At 50.8% G+C, this 22928-nt stretch overlaps 1 protein-coding gene across 2 annotated transcripts in view; it reads right to left on the minus strand.

The window, feature by feature from the left end:
• LOC124017980 (centrosomal protein of 76 kDa-like) overlaps positions 1 to 22928 on the minus strand; it is a 35301-nt gene that overhangs the window by 11070 nt on the left and 1303 nt on the right. Inside the window, exons 3-8 of one of the 2 annotated variants that reach the window (XM_046333229.1) lie at positions 22525 to 22612; positions 22210 to 22434; positions 19552 to 19737; positions 19105 to 19202; positions 2559 to 2684; positions 6 to 200 (exon numbers count right to left, since the gene is read on the minus strand). In XM_046333229.1, coding sequence (XP_046189185.1) covers positions 6 to 200; positions 2559 to 2684; positions 19105 to 19202; positions 19552 to 19737; positions 22210 to 22434; positions 22525 to 22612 — 918 coding nt within the window. Of the gene's footprint in view, positions 1 to 5; positions 201 to 2558; positions 2688 to 19104; positions 19203 to 19551; positions 19738 to 22209; positions 22435 to 22524; positions 22613 to 22928 lie in introns of both variants that reach the window. The other variant, XM_046333228.1, reaches the window with a different exon arrangement.

Genomic DNA, 22928 nt, shown 5'->3' on the forward strand with positions numbered 1-22928 from the left:
CTCACCTTGTTTCTACAGAGGAAGGCGAGAAGGGAGCACCACTGCTCCTGTTTGCCCCCTCCTCCTCCCCCGACCACAGGGGCTTTCTCCAGGCCCAGCAGGCTAACGAAGCGGGCCGCCTGACGGGGACTCTCCAGGAGACGACCAGCACGCAGGACACGCACGTAGGAACACACCGGCCTGTTGACGCCGTTCTCATCCTGCAAGCAACACAGCAAAGTTCAAATACAGCCCGGATAACACCTAGCACGGCTAACACCCAGCTAGGCTAACACCCAGCACGGCACGGCTACCACCCAGCACGGCTAACACCCAGCATGGCTAACACCCAGCACGGCACGGCTACCACCTAGCACGGCTAACACCCAGCTAGGCTAACACCCAGCACGGCACGGCTACCACCCAGCACGGCTAACACCCAGCACGGCTAACACCCAGCTAGGCTACCACCCAGCACGGCACGGCTACCACCCAGCACGGCACGGCTAACACCCAGCACGGCACGGCTACCACCCAGCACGGCTACCACCCGGCACGGCTAACACCCAGCACGGCACGGCTACCACCCAGCACGGCTAACACCCAGCACGGCTACCACCCAGCACGGCTAACACCCAGCTAGGCTACCACCCAGCACGGCACGGCTACCACCCAGCACGGCACGGCTAACACCCAGCACGGCACGGCTACCACCCAGCACGGCTACCACCCGGCACGGCTAACACCCAGCACGGCACGGCTACCACCCAGCACGGCTAACACCCAGCACGGCTAACACCCAGCACGGCACGGCTAACACCCAGCTAGGCTACCACCCAGCACGGCACGGCTACCACCCAGCACGGCACGGCTAACACCCAGCACGGCACGGCTAACACCCAGCACGGCACGGCTAACACCCAGCACGGCACGGCTACCACCCGGCACGGCACGGCTAACACCCAGCACGGCTAACACCCAGCTAGGCTACCACCCAGCACGGCACGGCTACCACCCAGCACGGCACGGCTAACACCCAGCACGGCACGGCTAACACCCAGCACGGCACGGCTACCACCCGGCACGGCTACCACCCGGCACGGCTAACACCCAGCACGGCTAACACCCAGCACGGCACGGCTAACACCCAGCACGGCTAACACCCAGCTAGGCTACCACCCAGCACGGCACGGCTACCACCCAGCACGGCACGGCTAACACCCAGCACGGCACGGCTAACACCCAGCACGGCACGGCTAACACCCAGCACGGCACGGCTACCACCCGGCACGGCTACCACCCAGCACGGCTAACACCCAGCACGGCACGGCTAACATCCAGCACGGCTAACACCCAGCACGGCACGGCTAACACCCAGCACGGCACGGCTAACACCCAGCACGGCACGGCTAACATCCAGCACGGCTAACACCCAGCACGGCACGGCTAACACCCAGCACGGCACGGCTAACACCCAGCACGGCACGGCTAACACCCAGCAGGGCACGGCTAACACCCAGCAGGGCACGGCTAACACCCAGCAGGGCACGGCTAACACCCAGCACGGCACGGCTAACACCCAGAGTACGGCAAGGCTACCACCCAGCACGGCTAACACCCAGCACGGCTAACACCCAGCACGGCTAACACCCAGCACGGCACGGCTAACACCCAGAGTACGGCAAGGCTACCACCCAGCACGGCTAACACCCAGCACGGCTAACACCCAGCACGGCTAACACCCAGCACGGCACGACTACCACCCAGCACGGCTAACACCCAGCACGGCACGGATAACACCCAGCACGGCTAACACCCAGCACGGCTAACACCCAGCACGGCACGGCTAACACCCAGCACGGCACAGCTAACACCCAGCACGGCACGGCTAACACCCAGAGTACGGCAAGGCTACCACCCAGCACGGCTAACACCCAGCACGGCTAACACCCAGCACGGCTAACACCCAGCACGGCTAACACCCAGCACGGCTAACACCCAGCACGGCACGACTACCACCCAGCACGGCTAACACCCAGCACGGCACGGCTAACACCCAGCACGGCTAACACCCAGCACGGCACGACTACCACCCAGCACGGCCAACACCCAGCACGGCACGGCTAACACCCAGCACGGCACGGCTAACACCCAGCACGGCTAACACCCAGCAGGGCACGGCTAACACCCAGCAGGGCACGGCTAACACCCAGCAGGGCACGGCTAACACCCAGCACGGCATGGCTAACACCCAGAGTACGGCAAGGCTACCACCCAGCACGGCTAACACCCAGCACGGCTAACACCCAGCACGGCTAACACCCAGCACGGCACGACTACCACCCAGCACGGCTAACACCCAGCACGGCACGGCTAACACCCAGCACGGCTAACACCCAGCACGGCTAACACCCAGCACGGCTAACACCCAGCACGGCTAACACCCAGCACGGCTAACACACTGTCCGGTTGACACCATTCTCATCCTAAAAAACACACACAAAACAATGTTTTTGAATATTATTAAACACTAACACATGAGTATTATATTAATACACAAGTATTAACAATGTGAGGACCTGAGCAAAGATCTTGACCAGTTTGGATTGGTTGGCAGGTCTGATCTCTAGAAACTCTCTCCACCACTGTTTGGCATAAACCAGAAACAGCCTCTCCTTCTCCGCCGTCTTCTGCCGCTCCAGGGACTGCTGTAAACAATAAACACCAGTAACAATCACTATCAACCCCTGCCTCTTATGGACTGCTGTAACAATAAACACCATCAACGCCTGCCTCTTAGGGACTGCTGTAAACAATAAACACCATCAACCCCTGCCTCTTAGGGACTGCTGTAAACAATAAACACCAGTAACAATCACTATCAACCCCTGCCTCTTAGGGACTGCTGTAAACAATAAACACCATCAACCCCTGCCTCTTAGGGACTGCTGTAAACAATAAACACCAGTAACAATCACTATCAACCCCTGCCTCTTAGGGACTGCTGTAAACAATAAACACCATCAACCCCTGCCTCTTAGGGACTGCTGTAAACAATAAACACCATCAACCCCTGCCTCTTAGGGACTGCTGTAAACAATAAACACCATCAACCCCTGCCTCTTAGGGACTGCTGTAAACAATAAACACCAGTAACAATCACTATCAACCCCTGCCTCTTAGGGACTGCTGTAAACAATAAACACCATCAACCCCTGCCTCTTAGGGACTGCTGTAAACAATAAACACCATCAACCCCTGCCTCTTAGGGACTGCTGTAAACAATAAACACCATCAACGCCTGCCTCTTAGGGACTGCTGTAAACAATAAACACCAGTAACAATCACTATCAACCCCTGCCTCTTAGGGACTGCTGTAAACAATAAACACCATCAACCCCTGCCTCTTAGGGACTGCTGTAAACAATAAACACCATCAACCCCTGCCTCTTAGGGACTGCTGTAAACAATAAACACCATCAACGCCTGCCTCTTAGGGACTGCTGTAAACAATAAACACCAGTAACAATCACTATCAACCCCTGCCTCTTAGGGACTGCTGTAAACAATAAACACCATCAACCCTTGCCTCTTAGGGACTGCTGTAAACAATAAACACCAGTAACAATCACTATCAACCCCTGCCTCTTAGGGACTTCTGTAAACAATAAACACCATCAACCCCTGCCTCTTAGGGACTGCTGTAAACAATAAACACCAGTAACAATCACCATCAACCCCTGCCTCTTAGGGACTGCTGTAAACAATAAACACTATCAACCCCTGCCTCTTAGGGACTGCTGTAAACAATAAACACCATCAACCCCTGCCTCTTAGGGACTGCTGTAAACAATAAACACCATCAACCCCTGCCTCTTAGGGACTGCTGTAAACAATAAACACCATCAACGCCTGCCTCTTAGGGACTGCTGTAAACAATAAACACCAGTAACAATCACTATCAACCCCTGCCTCTTAGGGAGGAGCCATATGTCTGCCTCTTAGGGACTGCTGTAAACAATAAACACCAGTAACAATCACTATCAACCCCTGCCTCTTAGGGACTGCTGTAAACAATAAACACCATCAACCCCTGCCTCTTAGGGACTGCTGTAAACAATAAACACCAGTAACAATCACTATCAACCCCTGCCTCTTAGGGACTGCTGTAAACAATAAACACCAGTAACAATCACTATCAACCCCTGCCTCTTAGGGACTGCTGTAAACAATAAACACCATCAACCCCTGCCTCTTAGGGACTGCTGTAAACAATAAACACCATCAACCCCTGCCTCTTAGGGACTGCTGTAAACAATAAACACCATCAACCCCTGCCTCTTAGGGACTGCTGTAAACAATAAACACCAGTAACAATCACTATCAACCCCTGCCTCTTAGGGACTGCTGTAAACAATAAACACCATCAACCCCTGCCTCTTAGGGACTGCTGTAAACAATAAACACCATCAACCCCTGTCTCTTAGGGAGGAGCCATATGTCTGCCTCTTAGGGACTGCTGTAAACAATAAACACCAGTAACAATCACTATCAACCCCTGCCTCTTAGGGAGGAACCATATGTCTGCCTCTTAGGAAGGAACCATATAAATGTCTGCCTCTTAGGGAGGAACCATATGTCTGCCTCTTAGGGAGGAACCATATGTCTGCCTCTTAGGGAGGAACCATATGTCTGCCTCTTAGGGAGGAACCATATGTCCGCCTCTTAGGGAGGAACCATATGTCCGCCTCTTAGGGAGGTTCCGCCTCTTAGGGAGGAGCCATATGTCTGCCTCTTAGGGAGGAGCCATATGTCTGCCTCTTAGGGAGGAGCCATATGTCTGCCTCTTAGGGAGGAGCCATATGTCTGCCTCTTAGGGAGGAGCCATATGTCTGCCTCTTAGGGAGGTTCCGCCTCTTAGGGAGGAGCCATATGTCTGCCTCTTAGGGAGGAGCCATATGTCTGCCTCTTAGGGAGGTTCCGCCTCTTAGGGAGGAGCCATATGTCTGCCTCTTAGGGAGGAGCCATATGTCTGCCTCTTAGGGAGGTTCCGCCTCTTAGGGAGGAACCACATGTCTGCCTCCCTAGGAGGAACCACATGTCTGCCTCCCTAGGGAGGAACCACATGTCTGCCTCCTAGGGAGGAACCACATGTCTGCCTCCTAGTGTAAAGAATTGCTATTCTCTTATGCAAGTGATCAGCCTACTGCTAAATGCATGGCTATAACTCACAGTAAAGGATGTGGGGCCCCCTACAGGATAACTCACGCACACACACCCCCATCCAGCACACACACAGTCCCCTTTAGCTGAACGGATGTGACGGCGGGATTCGAGAGTGACGGACGGCCCAGCTGAGCCAATGGCGGAAGACTACAGACGGAAGGCCCAGCTGAACCAATCCAAAGACCCGATCTCCCAGAATCAACCTACTTTCTGTTTTGTATAAATTGTATTGTAACGGTTCACTCTTTCTCTTTTTCCTGCTGTTCTGTGCGAGCGAATGGGAGAGCCGTATATACGTGTACCAGATATTCTCACTCTGAATAAATCTGTCGCTTGTCGTACAATCTACCACCTTGTCTGAATCGATCCTTAACCGGCTCACCCTTCTACATACCCTTTTATCAACAGAATTTGGTAGCAGAGGATGGTTTAATAACGGTCCGGTCGAAGAGAGTTGATTGGGTGTGAGAAGGAGAGTGACGGAAGGACGGTTCCAAAAAAGACGGGTGAAAGAAATTCGGGGGAGGACAATAATTCTGCTCAACTCGGGAAACTGATCTAAAAGGTGCACCATAAATAAGGTAAGCAAAACCTGTTAAATCAAACTTTGCATATTGTCGTATAGTCTGTCTAAATTTTGATCAGTATTTCCGAGTAAGTATGAATTCTTGTGTAAATTTATAATTTGCTGACAAGTTGAAAGTACAGTGAAGTGAACATATGTGGTACAAACCGGCGACGGCCGGGTGATTAAATCATTGATGAGATATCAGTAAGGGGGTAGTTAATTACTATTCATTAAATCTGGCGACGAGGGGATAAATTGTAATTTTGTCCCGTGACCCGGTCAGCACAGTCTGATAGCTTTCAATGATGAGGTATCACTTTTGAGGCCTGGATTAGTTCCGATAGGGGTCAATAACAGATCAGTAAGTGAATAGTTAATTACTATTCATTAAACCTGGCGCCGAGGGGACAAATTGTAATTTTGTTCCGAGACTCGGTCGAAGTCCAGTCTGATGGTGTTGATTGATAGGGGTCGGACACGGACATGGATTTGGATAAGATAAGTTCCGATAGCGGTTAATAACAGGTCAGTAAGTGAATAGTTAATTACTATTCATTAAACCTGGCGCCGAGGGGACAAATTGTAATTTTGTTCCGAGACTCGGTCGAAGTCCAGTCTGATGGTGTTGATTGATAGGGTCGGACATGGATTTGGATTCAGCACGGTAGAGATTAGGGATAAAAATCAGTAAGGGGATAGTTAATTACTATTCATTAAACCTGGCGCCGATAGGGAAAAGATTGGCAACTTTGTCCCGCGACTCGGTCGAAGTCCAGTCTGATAAGTAGTCCAAAAGATAGGCTGATAATGTTTAGAGAGAACACGTGTATTTGTAACTGTTCATATAAAATGTAATGTGGTTGTAATTGTCTCCATCAAGATTGTTGATGGTTTGAGAGAGAGAGAGAACTCAAGAAGGGTTATTGGATAATCCGAAACTTATATGTTGTATGTAAACTTCCATGTTGTATGTAAACTTCCATGTTGTATGTATCTATAACTTCTGTGTAAAATGTATAATCAGGAACAAAATGACTGATGTATAATTGAAATAAGATCTGAATATAATAATTAATATTGTGACTATATAGTCGAATAGATCCCTTGGTTGCGCGCTCCACAAAAGCTATACCAACCCAATCGTTTTCTCGAACTGAATATTCAAGGAAAAGGCAGAGTGTGAGCAATAGTGCCTCCTCGAATACATCGTTGTTATTAACTAACGACGGGCTAAGCATATTCTAATTATATTCAAGTAGTCTGATAAAATTCCGATTAAGTTACGATTGAATTAAAATTGAATTACGATTTAAAATTCACAATGGCGACCCCCAATACTCCAAAGCTGAAGTTTAATGAGTTCCTAGATAAAAAAATAGAATATAGATCAGGGGGAAAGAGACAGTGGAAGGATATAAAGAAAGTCTGGGAGGGAGTAAAGTTAAGATGGACGCAAGCAGGTTACCTAGGAGGGGACTGCCAACCGGGGTCCAGTTGAAAACAATGGAATGTGGGTTAAGGGAGACGTTGCAGGAAGCTAGAGACAAGGAATTGGGAAGAAACAAGGCCCATGTATTCAGGAACCTAGGGACCAAACAGAGAAAGAGAGCAGAAGAGGAACTAAAGATAGGAACTTGGGCCATAGAAGAAGCGCAGAAAGCACAACTGAATAAAAATCCTGAAATAATGGGGGTGGTCACTTCCTCACAAGGGGCAGATGAACAGACGAGCTACCACCAGAAGATGGCGCCAAATCCCTTTCCCTCTGCCCTGGTCACTTCCTCACAAGGGGCAGATGAACAGACGAGCTACCACCAGGAGATGGCGCCAAATCCATTCCCCTCTGCTCCATCAAAATCTGAGCCCTCAACAACCCAACCCCTTTACCCAATCCTGTCAAATATGCCTCCACCTTATAATGAAGAGAAGAGAAGGGCTGGGCCCGCGTCAACACAGGCCCCTGTTTTCCTTGTAAAAGAAGGAGTACTAAAAGGGGATACTTTGATCATAGGGGGCCACCTGGAGTGTGAATTATTAGAACCTGGCCCACAGAGTTACTCCACACCAGGGGGTGCACAAAGGTGCACACCAGGGCCATCTGACCTGCATGCCCCTCGATCTATGCGAGAACAGCTCCACCTCAGTGGCCACACAAGGAATCCATTCACAGATGGAGCAGGGGGCAACGGGAGCAGCTGGAAGTCAAAGGGGAGAGATACCCCCATCTCCCGCACATCCAGTGTATATGGAGAACATAAAGGGGAACCAAGGAGCGACATTCGTAAGGAATATTTCACAAGTGGCAGAATACCAGACGAAAATCTAATGTCTTTCAGCGAACCGGAAGAAGAGGGGGAAGATGATATGGAACTGCAAGAGGAGACAGAGGAAGACGTTCCCCTCATGTCTGCAGGTGTATGGGAGGCGAAAACCCAACTTAAACTCATGGAAGAGGTTACAGCAGAAACGGGTGAAGCAGTCCTGTTACAAGGGATTTTTAAGGGAAAATCAACCCCCGTTCAAACGGCAGTAAGACAGTCGCAGCGCATCATAGATAGACAAAGGAGAAAAGGGGAAGAAGAAGCGAAAAAACGACAGGAGCTGTATCAAATGCCACTCAGGATGGATGAAACATCTAACCGAGAGGAATACGTTGCCTGGAAGATGCAAGATTTAACGGCCCTGATGGAACAGCTTCCGAGCTTACATGGGGGGGCCTCAGCCTGGCTGTTTCAGCTTCAAGCCTTAACTTCCGGGATCCGGCTTGCCCTGGGGGACATGAAAGCCTTATTGGCTAGGTCAACCGACTTCACGACCATGAAGGCCATAATAAACACAGCAGGACTGGGATCCCATGGGGCTTCAACAGAACCTGAAAAATATAGGGGAGCACTGTGGGATGAGCTGAGAAGGGCATATCCCACCGAGAAAAACTATGACACCCTTACCTCATTCACTATGGAAGAAGGGGAGAAGGCAGCTCAATACCTGGACAGGGCAAAGACAACCTGGAGATCAGTGCATATTGAACCCCATGACCAGAGCGGTACCACTCTCAGCATGTGGAAGGAGATGGTGGTGAATGGGACGCCGACAGAGGTGAAGAACAAGCTTAGGGCCACAGTGGGGCTGATGGCCTTGTCCACTGCTCAATTCAACTCCCATATACACCATCACATCTCTCAATACAATAAAGACAAAGGCACGGCTGATTCACAAGTACAATCGCTGCAACTCCAGTTGCTCAAACTACAATTAAATGAAGCCCAAAAGATCGCGAAACCAAAAAAGCAAATGGTGGTGGAAGACCCCACGGATATAGCTAAGATTGTATCCCAGACCATAAATCAGATGTTGGTGACCGTTCCAGTATCACCAACCCCCGCACAGGCACCGGTCGAGTACCCTCCAACTCCAGGAGCCAACTACGGATATGGGGGTTATGATCAGCCAGGGTTCTCCAACCCCGGGACCAACATGGGGGGCCGACACGAGTAAGACCCTCTCATTGCTACAACTGTAAACACGAAGGCCATTACGCCAGAGACTGCTCCGCTCCCCCACACAGCAGCGCCTGTCATATTTGGCTAACAGGGGGAGGAGAGGTGGACAAAGGGGAAGAGGGGCCCCATGGTACCTAGCCCCTGTCCAGGGATATCCACCAGCCCCTGCCCAGGGATATCAACCAGCATACAACCCAGCGTCTCCTACTGGCCCGACCTTCCAGGGGATGTCAGAGGGGCAACCCTCATGGGAATGAAGCTGCCCACCACCACCAGTCGGGTTAGATGGCCAACGATTCCCCGTCCACACAGAACCCACCATCACGTGTGATATACAGGGAGTCACTCACAGGTTCCTTGTGGACACAGGATGCACACATTCCGCCATCAATTCGCATCAACCCCTCTCTTCAGACAAAGTAAAGGTGGTGGGGGTTTCCGGAAATCCTGAAGATCAATACAAAACTACTCCACTATTATTCCAGTGGGGGCCTTCCAGTTTAAAACACCAATTCCTATATTGTCCAAATTGCCCAATTAACCTACTGGGTCGAGACCTGCTCTGTAAATTGGGATGCGCAATCTACCTAACTGAATCAGGGGTGGAGGTTTCGCTCGATACACCGCCAAGGGCCCGAATCCTGATGCTCCCAATTCTGCCCGCACCTGTTCTATCCACCACACAGGAGGTTTACTGGTTCAAATGCCTGCCATCTGGACCTGGCACTCCTGCCATCCAATTTCAATTCAACCAATGGAGGAAGCTAATATACACCTTTCATCCCTACAAGACACCACAGGCAGAATTACACTGCACACTCAACGTTACTGACGATGAAGACACACCATACACACAAGATTGGGATGAAAACATGATGCATCTTACCCCGAATATACGGTGTCTCACCATTGTGTGTGGCCCTGAGGGGGTGGCAGCCCCAGTCATACTCCCACAACATATTAAACCTTGGTATCAACTGGGACCGGACTCTACTCCTCACGTGACCCTCGCAGTGGGAAATGGACATGAGGCCCGAAGTCTAGGTCCAATGATAAAAAGGGCCTCGAAACTCACTTGGGAAGCGACTAGTGCACCAGGCCTGTTGAAGGCAACCACCGAAGAGATGTGGCGGCTGACTATGGTGGACACTGAAGAGCGGTGCCAGCCTGAGCGTCTCACGCTCCCCAGGCACCACGGAAAACCATATTCTGATCACCCTTCCTCCTGTGCTGTCTTGAATTCCATTGACAAGGCAATATGGACAACCACACCATTTGACGTGGGAAAGATACAGGTCCAACCAGTGCGCATTACCCTACCTAATCCAGCACAAGTACCAATATTTCGAACCCAATATCGACTGAAGCATGAACAGACTGAGGGGATCAGACCCACTATTGAAGGCCTCCTGGGAGCTGGATGCATATACAGGACTCAGTCACCCTGGAACACCCCCATACTTCCGGTTCTGAAGGCAGGAGGAGAAACATACCGGATGGTACAGGATTTCCGGGCTGTGAATGAAGTTATCACACCCATTGATCTCCCTGTTCCCGACCCACACATTACTCTGAGCAACCTGTCACCCAAACATCGGTACTTCACCGTGGTGGACTTGGCAAATGCTTTTTCAGCATCCCACTGGATGAGGCTTCCCAGCCGCTGTTTGCCTTTACCTACGAGAATCAGCAATTTACTTATTCCGTACTTCCTCAAGGCTATACTTCTTCCCCTGGAATCTTCAATTATATCCTGAAGACACACCTGGCAGAACTGAAGATCCCGGAAGGCGTAATACTCATACAATATGTAGACGATCTGTTGTTGGGGGCTCCCAACTCAGACCTTTGTCTGGAGATGACCAAAACCTTACTAGATTTTCTGGCAGTGAAAGGATACAAAGTCAAGAGGTCGAAAGTCCAATCATGCAGACGAACCGTTCTGTTCCTGGGAAGGGAAATCTCAAGCGAGGGAGCAGGCCTCTCCAAATCACATCGAGACTCAATCCTACATCATCCCAGGCCCATTACTGTTTCAGGAATGCTCTCTTTCCTGGGGTTGACGGGATACAGCCGCACTCACATCCCAGACTATACTGAAAGAACTGAACCCCTGAGAGAAATTGTTAGAGAAGCTGGCCCAAGAAACCTACAGGCCCCTCTTACATGGACTCCTGAAGCTTCAACGGCGTTTGGGCTCCTGAAAACTGACCTGTCTGTGGCTGCTGCTCTCACGGCACCAGACTACAGTAAAACATTTCACCTGGATGTTTCTGAAAGGGAAGGTTTTGCATCCGCCGTCCTTTTCCAGAAACATGAGGGGGAGAGAAGAGTACTCATGTACCACTCTTCAAAACTTGACCACATTGAAACCGGCCAGACCGACTGTTCCAGATACGTTGCGGCAGTAGCCAAGGCGATTGAGAAGACAGCCCATCTGGTAATGTGCCACAAGATGCAGATACATACCCACCACGGGGTGGCAGCATACCTCAACAGCAAAGAATTCACCTTCAGTGCGGACAGAAAAAACAAAATCCAGAACAAATGCAATCAGTCGCACATCACTTTTGTGAACACCGACAAGAATATGGCAGATGCACTCACCGCAGAAGATGGCCTAGCACACTCCTGCCAAGAGAGGGCAGCACAAGAGCTCAAACTGAGACCAGACCTAGAAAATGAACCATTGACATCACCAGACCTATGGCTATACACAGACGGATGTTGCTACAAGGGAGACAAAGGGAACATAGCTGCCTATGCGGTAGTACAGCAGTTGCATGACAAAACACATGTCACGCTGGAGTCAGGAATTATCCCCCAGCCAGCATCGGCACAATTTGCGGAAATTGTGGGTTTGACTCAAGCCCTAGAAAGAGCAGAAGGAAAGACTGTAAATATTTACACAGACTCGGCTTACGCACACGGAGCTGTGCACATAGACGGACCACAATGGGTTAGGCGCAACTTCACCACCACAGGTAATCTACCCATCAAGCACAGAGCCCAGATGGAACGTCTGATACATGCCGTATCATTACCAAAGACAGTGGCCATAATGAAATGCCGAGGCCACCAAAGACTGACCAGCAGAATCAATCATGGAAATGATGCCGCAGACTTGGCAGCCAAGGCCGCAGGAGGCTACAGCCCCGACAGATGGTGCTTAGAATAGAACCAGCAAGGACTGAATTGACAAGCCAACACATACTAGAACTACAGGAAGAGGCAGGCCCTTACGAACATTCAGTGTGGACACAGAAGGGAGGCTCTAAAGGACCAGACGGAATTTGGAGGTGCCATGATGGTCGACTGGTGGCTCCGGCGAATCTCTGTCCAGAACTGATAAGGGAAGCCCACGGACCCACCCACGAAGGAAAACTCAGAACTCTACAGAAGGTTTCATATATATGGTGGCACCCCCACATGAAGGACATGACAGATTTATTCTGTGACGAGTGCAACATATGTGGGAGCTACAATTCAAAGAAGCCTTACCAAACCCCAATGGGAGCATACCCGGTGCCTAACGCATGTTTCCAAGACATTAGTATAGACTATACCGACATGGGAGAGGACAATGTAAAATACGGGAAGAGATATTTGCTAGTGATGGTAGATAGATTCTCTAGATGGGTAGAAGCAATTCCAACAGCTAAGGAGGATGGGAAGACAGTCATTAAGTGGCTGCAGTCAGAACTAATACCTAGATATGGGGTCCCTAGGCAAATTCGAAGCGACAATGGGTCCCACTTCGCAAACAAACACCTGAGACAGGTGGAGGAGAGGTTCGGCATTATCCACAAGTTTGGTTCCGTGTATAAGCCGCAGGCCCAGGGCCTTGTGGAGCGCTGCAACCAATCTCTGAAGAATAAGATAGCCAAAATATGTGCAGGTACAAAACTGACATGGGTGGAGGCCCTGCCACTGGCGTTGATGGCCATGAGGTCATCACCTGGGGCAGGGACTCATCTCTCACCCCACGAAATTATGACAGGGAGAGTAATGCCAGGTCCACCAAGAGAGGGAGGTCATATGCCCCCTCTTGATGTACACCAGATAGGTATGACTGATTATGTAAGAAAATTGACGGAACTGTCTGCAGCTCTATCCAAACAGATACACAAAGTCCATGTGGGGGAGCTGACGGGAGATCCAGAGCAACCAAGGATAAAGGTCGGCGATTGGGTAAGGATCAAAGTCCACAAAAGAAAGTGGGCGGATCCCAGGTGGACTGGACCGTACGAAGTGAAGGAGGTTACTTCACACTCAGTCCAGGTCAAAGGTAAATCGGGCGCACCTTGGCACCACTTGACGCATTGTACCCCAGCACCGACTCCTTCCAGAACACTGACTGAAGTCAGGGTCGATTTAAGCGACCTAAATTTGATTCCAAACACAGAACCTTTAGTTGGTGAGGATGTGGGAGCAATTCCCCGGCACTCCAACTAACCGGTCATCCAGGGATAGGGGCCATCTCTGGACGAGTTTGGGGAAAGTGGGTCCCGGGTTTGTTATTTTTATTGTAGTGACAGGAGTCTCCGTAGGGATTCTCCTGTGGGTATTAGAGCACAATACACCTACATCACAAGCAGGTATAGGACCCTCTAATGGGTCATCCAACATGACCACATCCATGGCACATATAGAACTGATTAATCATTTGCACAAAAGGTTTTACACCACCCCTGACACTAATTGTATGGCAAACGACATACAGAGCACAACTGTTTGCGTCCCCGTCACCGCAACTAATATCATTGACATCCCTTGGGGAGTTTAGGGCACTCTAGGCAAAGGGAAGGGAACAGTTAGGGCCCGATCCACTCTGGTTTTCCGGTCATGTCTGGTATATGACATTAGGGAAGGTTGATGATTGGTCTTGGAAAAATTTGGTGGGGGAGACAGGTGATGGGTGGGAAGACTGGACAACAAACGAGGAGGCAGTGAAATGGCGGAAGCGACTGACTTTAATTGAGACAAAAACGGGACTGAAACTTACCATTAGGCCAGGGGGCCAGCCCTTAGGGTGTTATGATTTCATTCTGGCCCCTACGGATTCTGGGTCCTGCTATTGGCTGTGGCGAATTTGCGTGACTACTAATCCTAAGCCAAATTCGGTTACAGTAAGGAATGACATGACCACATCCAGAAAAGGGCCCCCAATATCCCCACTGTTTGGCCCGGTGGAGGCAATATCCAGGCTTAAAAGTCCGGATGATGTAATTTTAACAGCTACAGGAGTCTCAGGTTTTTCCAATAATTGGCTATTATTGACCGAGGAAGCGGCAAATACCACGAGGCAGAGTTGTGTGGTGTGCATGGGAGCTCGTCCATTGCTCCGCATTGTCCCAGCAGTAGTGACTCTAGCATGTCTGATCCCTCTTATGACTACAGATAACCCCAGGGATAATTGTGCTGCCTGGGATGCTGTCTATCCGGTTACTGATTTCACCACTAGGAACCCAGTATTTTCTAACCAGGTTGCAAGGGCAAATTTTACCTGTGTAAATGTGACTGGAGGAGGAACCGAAGTGGGATGGATTCCTGCGGATTGGTGTCTGAATACAGTTAATATTAAAGGGAGTTTCAGGCCAATATCCAGAGCAGATGTGTGGTGGTGGTGTGGTAGTACGGTCCTGTTTGATAAGTTACTCTCCAACGGTACTGGACGCTGTGCACTTGTTACTCTCTTGTTGCCTGTTTCTATCTACCCTATAGGAGCCGAGGACCTCGTTCTGCGGATTCAGGGAGTGAATCCCGGATATAGGGGACGGTCCAGGCGAGCCACCACCCCATCTAATGGAGACCCCTCCTACATAGACGCTATTGGAGTCCCTAGGGGAGTGCCTGATGAGTATAAGCTAATAGATCAGGTAGCTGCAGGATTTGAATCATCCATCTGTTGGTGGTGCACAATTAACAAAAATGTGGATCGTATCAACTATATACATTACAACGTCCAAAGATTAGGCAATTGGACTCAGCAGGGCTTTGAAGCGGTACACGGCCAACTGGCTGCTACCAGCCTGATGGCCTTCCAAAATAGAATTGCTATTGATATGTTACTCTCTGAGAAGGGCGGAGTTTGTTCTATGTTTGGGGACCAGTGTTGTACTTTCATCCCTAATAACACAGCCTCGGATGGTAGTTTGACGGTCGCGTTGGAGGGTCTGCGGACGCTTAATGGTAAAATGAAATCTCATTCTGGGATAGATACCTCGATGTGGGACTCTTGGATGAGTGCGTTTGGTAAATATAAAACCCTGGTTTCCTCCATTTTGGTCTCCATTTCGGTGTTCGCTTCTATTTTAGTTCTCTGTGGATGCTGTTGCATTCCATGTATCCGTTCCCTTACCACTAGGGTTATCTCTAAAGCTATTGACCCTTCCTCCCCCTCCCAGATGTTTCCTCTGCTTCCTAAAGACCTACTGGAATTCGAGGATGAGGAGGAGAGTACCTACTAAGTTTACATTATATCTGCTGTGGCCTTGTATGGCTGTACGTATGTGTTATGCATGTGGGTCATTTCCACATGACTGGTTTAGTTTAGGTCACATCTCTTTGGAGATGTGAAGAGAGGGAATCACAACGTTTTCCCGCTGGGAAAAGTTGGCGTAATGTGGACAATCATTTTTACTTTTATTTGACGTAATGTGGACAATCATTTTTACTTTTATTTGACGTAATGTGGACAATCATTTTTACTTTTATTTGAGCTGTTGTTCTCCGCTCTGTAGAATGAGGGTTGTAAGTTCCTAGGTGGCTGGTAGCCAACTTAGTACATAATGGGATTGAGCGGAGAACATGATGGTATATATATATCTATTTCTGTGTAATACAGTGCCTTATTTCTTAGTCCATTAGGGAGTGCCTTATTTCTTAGTCCATTAGGGAGAAGTTTCTCTTTGTGTCTGGATCTAGTTAGGTTGTGTCACGTCTCTGGTGAGACGTGAAGAGAGGGTTTTGTAAAGAATTGCTATTCTCTTATGCAAGTGATCAGCCTACTGCTAAATGCATGGCTATAACTCACAGTAAAGGATGTGGGGCCCCCTACAGGATAACTCACGCACACACACCCCCATCCAGCACACACACAGTCCCCTTTAGCTGAACGGATGTGACGGCGGGATTCGAGAGTGACGGACGGCCCAGCTGAGCCAATGGCGGAAGACTACAGACGGAAGGCCCAGCTGAACCAATCCAAAGACCCGATCTCCCAGAATCAACCTACTTTCTGTTTTGTATAAATTGTATTGTAACGGTTCACTCTTTCTCTTTTTCCTGCTGTTCTGTGCGAGCGAATGGGAGAGCCGTATATACGTGTACCAGATATTCTCACTCTGAATAAATCTGTCGCTTGTCGTACAATCTACCACCTTGTCTGAATCGATCCTTAACCGGCTCACCCTTCTACATACCCTTTTATCAACACTAGGGAGGAACCACATGTCTGCCTCCTAGGGAGGAACCACATGTCTGCCTCCTAGGGAGGAACCACATGTCTGCCTCCTAGGGAGGAACCACATGTCTGCCTCCTAGGGAGGAACCACATGTCTGCCTCCTAGGGAGGAACCACATGTCTGCCTCCTAGGGAGGAACCACATGTCTGCCTCCTAGGGAGGAACCACATGTCTGCCTCCTAGGGAGGAACCACATGTCTGCCTCCTAGGGAGGAACCACATGTCTGCCTCCTAGGGAGGAACCACATGTCTGCCTCCTAGGGAGGAACCACATGTCTGCCTCCTAGGGAGGAACCACATGTCTGCCTCCTAGGGAGGAACCACATGTCTGCCTCCTAGGGAGGAACCACATGTCTGCCTCTTAGGGAGGAGCCATATGTCTGCCTCTTAGGGAGGTTCCGCCTCTTAGGGAGGAGCCATATGTCTGCCTCTTAGGGAGGAGCCATATGTCTGCCTCTTAGGGAGGTTCCGCCTCTTAGGGAGGAGCCATATGTCTGCCTCTTAGGGAGGAGCCATATGTCTGCCTCTTAGGGAGGTTCCGCCTCTTAGGGAGGAACCACATGTCTGCCTCCCTAGGAGGAACCACATGTCTGCCTCCCTAGGGAGGAACCACATGTCTGCCTCCTAGGGAGGAACCACATGTCTGCCTCCTAGTGTAAAGAATTGCTATTCTCTTATGCAAGTGATCAGCCTACTGCTAAATGCATGGCTATAACTCACAGTAAAGGATGTGGGGCCCCTACAGGATAACTCACGCACACACACCCCCATCCAGCACACACACAGTCCCCTTTAGCTGAACGGATGTGACGGCGGGATTCGAGAGTGACGGACGGCCCAGCTGAGCCAATGGCGGAAGACTACAGACGGAAGGCCCAGCTGAACCAATCCAAAGACCCGATCTCCCAGAATCAACCTACTTTCTGTTTTGTATAAATTGTATTGTAACGGTTCACTCTTTCTCTTTTTCCTGCTGTTCTGTGCGAGCGAATGGGAGAGCCGTATATACGTGTACCAGATATTCTCACTCTGAATAAATCTGTCGCTTGTCGTACAATCTACCACCTTGTCTGAATCGATCCTTAACCGGCTCACCCTTCTACATACCCTTTTATCAACACTAGGGAGGAACCACATGTCTGCCTCCTAGGGAGGAACCACATGTCTGCCTCCTAGGGAGGAACCACATGTCTGCCTCCTAGGGAGGAACCACATGTCTGCCTCCTAGGGAGGAACCACATGTCTGCCTCCTAGGGAGGAACCACATGTCTGCCTCCTAGGGAGGAACCACATGTCTGCCTCCTAGGGAGGAACCACATGTCTGCCTCCTAGGGAGGAACCACATGTCTGCCTCCTAGGGAGGAACCACATGTCTGCCTCCTAGGGAGGAACCACATGTCTGCCTCCTAGGGAGGAACCACATGTCTGCCTCCTAGGGAGGAACCACATGTCTGCCTCCTAGGGAGGAACCACATGTCTGCCTCCTAGGGAGGAACCACATGTCTGCCTCCTAGGGAGGAACCACATGTCTGCCTCCTAGGGAGGAACCACATGTCTGCCTCCTAGGGAGGAACCACATGTCTGCCTCCTAGGGAGGAACCACATGTCTGCCTCCTAGGGAGGAACCACATGTCTGCCTCCTAGGGAGGAACCACATGTCTGCCTCCTAGGGAGGAACCACATGTCTGCCTCCTAGGGAGGAACCACATGTCTGCCTCCTAGGGAGGAACCACATGTCTGCCTCCTAGGGAGGAACCACATGTCTGCCTCCTAGGGAGGAACCACATGTCTGCCTCCTAGGGAGGAACCACATGTCTGCCTCCTAGGGAGGAACCACATGTCTGCCTCCTAGGGAGGAACCACATGTCTGCCTCCTAGGGAGGAACCACATGTCTGCCTCCTAGGGAGGAACCACATGTCTGCCTCCTAGGGAGGAACCACATGTCTGCCTCCTAGGGAGGAACCACATGTCTGCCTCCTAGGGAGGAACCACATGTCTGCCTCCTAGGGAGGAACCACATGTCTGCCTCTTAGGGAGGAACCATATGTCTGCCTCTTAGGGAGGAACCATATGTCTGCCTCTTAGGGAGGAACCATATGTCTGCCTCTTAGGGAGGAACCATATGTCTGCCTCTTAGGGAGGAACCATATGTCTGCCTCTTAGGGAGGAACCATATGTCTGCCTCTTAGGGAGGAACCATATGTCTGCCTCTTAGGGAGGAACCATATGTCTGCCTCTTAGGGAGGAACCATATGTCTGCCTCTTAGGGAGGAACCATATAAATGTCTGCCTCTTAGGAAGGAAGTGAATCATAGCGTGACAACATGACAGAGCATAGCAGCATTACGACCAGTCTCTGACCTGTGTGGTGATGATGTCAGGTGACAGGATCTCTGACAGAGGAGGGTAAAGGTCAAGACTCATGTTGAGTACACCAGCAGTCACCTTACATTCACTACCTGTTAGGATACAGAGGAGATATACTGAACACCTGTTAGGATACAGAGGAGATATACTGAACACCTGTTAGGACAGAACAGAAACACCTTACACTCACTACCTGTTAGGACAGAACAGAAACACCTTACACTCACTACCTGTTAGGACAGAACAGAAACACCTTACATTCACTACCGACAGTTGGAACAGAACAGAAACCCAGAACAGCAGACAGGATGTGTTCCCTCTCTTTAGTCTTTCATTTCTATGTATTTAACTGGGTGTAAATCAGGCTAATTCATAGAAAATGCAGGTTAATTTTCCTTCAGAAATTTAAACCTCAAATAGTTTAACCCTTAGCGTCCTTACCGACTCCAAGCAGCTCTACGGCAATGCTGGTCTTCCCAGAGGGAGAGGAGAGGACGGTCCTCCAGTCCAGGAAGTAAGAGGAGACCAGGGTGGTCTCGCTGGACGCGTCTCTCTTTATCAACACCAGGTGGACCGGGTCACAGATAGACAACATCGTGGTGGCATCTGCCATCTTACTGCCATCGCCTGTAAGACACAGAGACAAAGGAAGGTCACGGACAATAAGCCTGTTCAGAGATGATCAGTTATTACGTTGTTGTTGTTGTTGTTGTATCCCCTTTTCTTTCCCAATTCCCATCTTGTCTCATCGACTCCCCAACGGGCTCTGGAGATGAGTTGTGCGTCCTCTGAAACGTGACCCGACAAACCGCGCTTCTTAACACCCGCCAGGTTTAAACTGGAATGCCTGGCGCACCACCGTGTCAGAGGAAACACCGACAGGTTTAACCCGGAAGCCAGCCGCACCACCGAGTCACAGGAAACACAGCCGGTTTAACCAGGAAGCCAGCCACACCACCGTGTCAGAGGAAACACCGCCAGGTTTAACCAGGAAGCCAGCCGCACCACCGTGTCAGAGGAAACACAGCCGGTTTAACCAGGAAGCCAGCCGCACCACCGTGTCAGAGGAAACACAGCCCACTAAACCAGGAAGCCAGCCGCACCACCGTGTCAGAGGAAACACCGCCAGGTTTAACCAGGAAGCCAGCCGCACCACCGTGTCAGAGGAAACACAGCCAGGTTTAACCCGGAAGCCAGCCGCACCACCGTGTCAGAGGAAACACCGCCGGTTTAACCAGGAAGCCAGCCGCACCACCGTGTCAGAGGAAACACCGCCGGTTTAACCAGGAAGCCAGCCGCACCACCGTGTCAGAGGAAACACAGCCGGTTTAACCAGGAAGCCAGCCGCACCACCGTGTCAGAGGAAACACCGCCAGGTTTAACCAGGAAGCCAGCCGCACCACCGTGTCAGAGGAAACACAGCCGGTTTAACCAGGAAGCCAGCCGCACCACCGTGTCAGAGGAAACACAGCCCACTAAACCAGGAAGCCAGCCGCACCACCGTGTCAGAGGAAACACCGCCAGGTTTAACCAGGAAGCCAGCCGCACCACCGTGTCAGAGGAAACACAGCCAGGTTTAACCCGGAAGCCAGCCGCACCACCGTGTCAGAGGAAACACCGCCGGTTTAACCAGGAAGCCAGCCGCACCACCGTGTCAGAGGAAACACAGCCGGTTTAACCAGGAAGCCAGCCGCACCACCGTGTCAGAGGAAATACCGCCGGTTTAACCAGGAAGCCAGCCGCACCACCGTGTCAGAGGAAACACAGCCGGTTTAACCAGGAAGCCAGCCGCACCACCGTGTCAGAGGAAACACAGCCGGTTTAACCAGGAAGCCAGCCGCACCACCGTGTCAGAGGAAACACCGCCAGGTTTAACCAGGAAGCCAGCCGCACCACCGTGTCAGAGGAAACACCGCCGGTTTAACCAGGAAGCCAGCCGCACCACCGTGTCAGAGGAAACACAGCCGGTTTAACCTGGAAGCCAGCCGCACCACCGTGTCAGAGGAAACACCGCCGGTTTAACCAGGAAGCCAGCCGCACCACCGTGTCAGAGGAAACACAGCCGGTTTAACCAGGAAGCCAGCCGCACCACCGTGTCAGAGGAAACACAGCCCACTAAACCAGGAAGCCAGCCGCACCACCGTGTCAGAGGAAACACCGCCAGGTTTAACCAGGAAGCCAGCCGCACCACCGTGTCAGAGGAATCACCGCCTGTTTAACCAGGAAGCCAGCCGCACCACCGTGTCAGAGGAAACACAGCTCACTAAACCAGGAAGCCAGCCGCACCACCGTGTCAGAGGAAACACCGCCAGGTTTAACCAGGAAGCCAGCCGCATCACCGTGTCAGAGGAAACACAGCCGGTTTAACCAGGAAGCCAGCCGCACCACCGTGTCAGAGGAAACACAGCCCACTAAACCAGGAAGCCAGCCGCACCACCGTGTCAGAGGAAACACCGCCAGGTTTAACCAGGAAGCCAGCCGCATCACCGTGTCAGAGGAAACACAGCCGGTTTAACCAGGAAGCCAGCCGCACCACCGTGTCAGAGGAAACACAGCCCACTAAACCAGGAAGCCAGCCGCACCACCGTGTCAGAGGAAACACCGCCAGGTTTAACCAGGAAGCCAGCCGCACCACCGTGTCAGAGGAAACACCGCCAGGTTTAACCAGGAAGCCAGCCGCACCACCGTGTCAGAGGAAACACCGTTCAAACTGACGACCGAGGTCAGCCTGCAGGCACCTGGCCTGCCACAAGGAGTCGCTAGAGCTCAATGAGCCAAGTATACTATAGTAAACAGGGCTACTAGTAAACAGGGCTACTAGTAAACAGGGCTACTAGTAAACAGGACTACTAGTAAACAGGACTACTAGTAAACAGGACTACTAGTAAACAGGACTACTAGTAAACAGGGCTACTAGTAAACAGGGCTACTAGTAAACAGGGCTACTAGTAAACAGGGCTACTAGTAAACAGGACTACTAGTAAACAGGACTACTAGTAAACAGGACTACTAGTAAACAGGATTAAAGATAAATTAAAGGAGACAATGTTGTCTACAGTAAACCAGTTGTGTAACATCAGGAAGTCAACCCGTCTTTACCCAGTCCCTCTCTGTGTATCTCCAGCAGGAAGCCCTCCTGCAGGTCTGGCTCACAGGCACAGGGGACAGGCTTGGAGCGGAAGCGCTGGTTCCTGAAGTGCAGGTAGAGGGTGAAGGTGGAGCAGACCTGACCAGGTAGAGGCTCTGGCTCCTGGAGGTGCTCTAGAAAGGCCTTACCCCCCAGGACCTGGAGGTACAGGTACCTCCTCGCTGGGTCCATGTTGGCTGGGAGGACAGAAATACAATCGTTTGACCCTGAACAGTAGTAAGGGAACGTCAGGTTCTCGCTCAATCTCCTCGGTGACAGTTTCTTACTTTTCTTGAGCTTCGTCGGGTCCTTGTCAATAAAGTGAGTTGCAGGCTTCGGAGTGTTCTGGAGTCCTAACTCAGTGTCAGGCACTTCCTGTCAAAACACTGTCAACGTTATGAAGGTACGGAAGACCAGAGAGGACATAAAACAAACCCCTCATTATGTTGAGATGACAACTTATTTATGTTATGAACACTACAAACCCCCTCATTATGTTGAGATCACAACTTATGTTATGAACACTACAAACCCCTCGTTATGTTGAGATCACAACTTATGTCATGAACACTACAAACCCCTCATTATGTTGAGATCACAACTTATGTCATGAACACTACAAACCCCCTCATTATGTTGAGATCACAACTTGTCATGAACACTACAAACCCCCTCGTTATGTTGAGATCAC

Source organism: Oncorhynchus gorbuscha, unplaced genomic scaffold, assembly GCF_021184085.1.
Source record: "Oncorhynchus gorbuscha isolate QuinsamMale2020 ecotype Even-year unplaced genomic scaffold, OgorEven_v1.0 Un_scaffold_360, whole genome shotgun sequence".
Classification (NCBI taxonomy): Eukaryota; Metazoa; Chordata; class Actinopteri; order Salmoniformes; family Salmonidae; genus Oncorhynchus; species Oncorhynchus gorbuscha.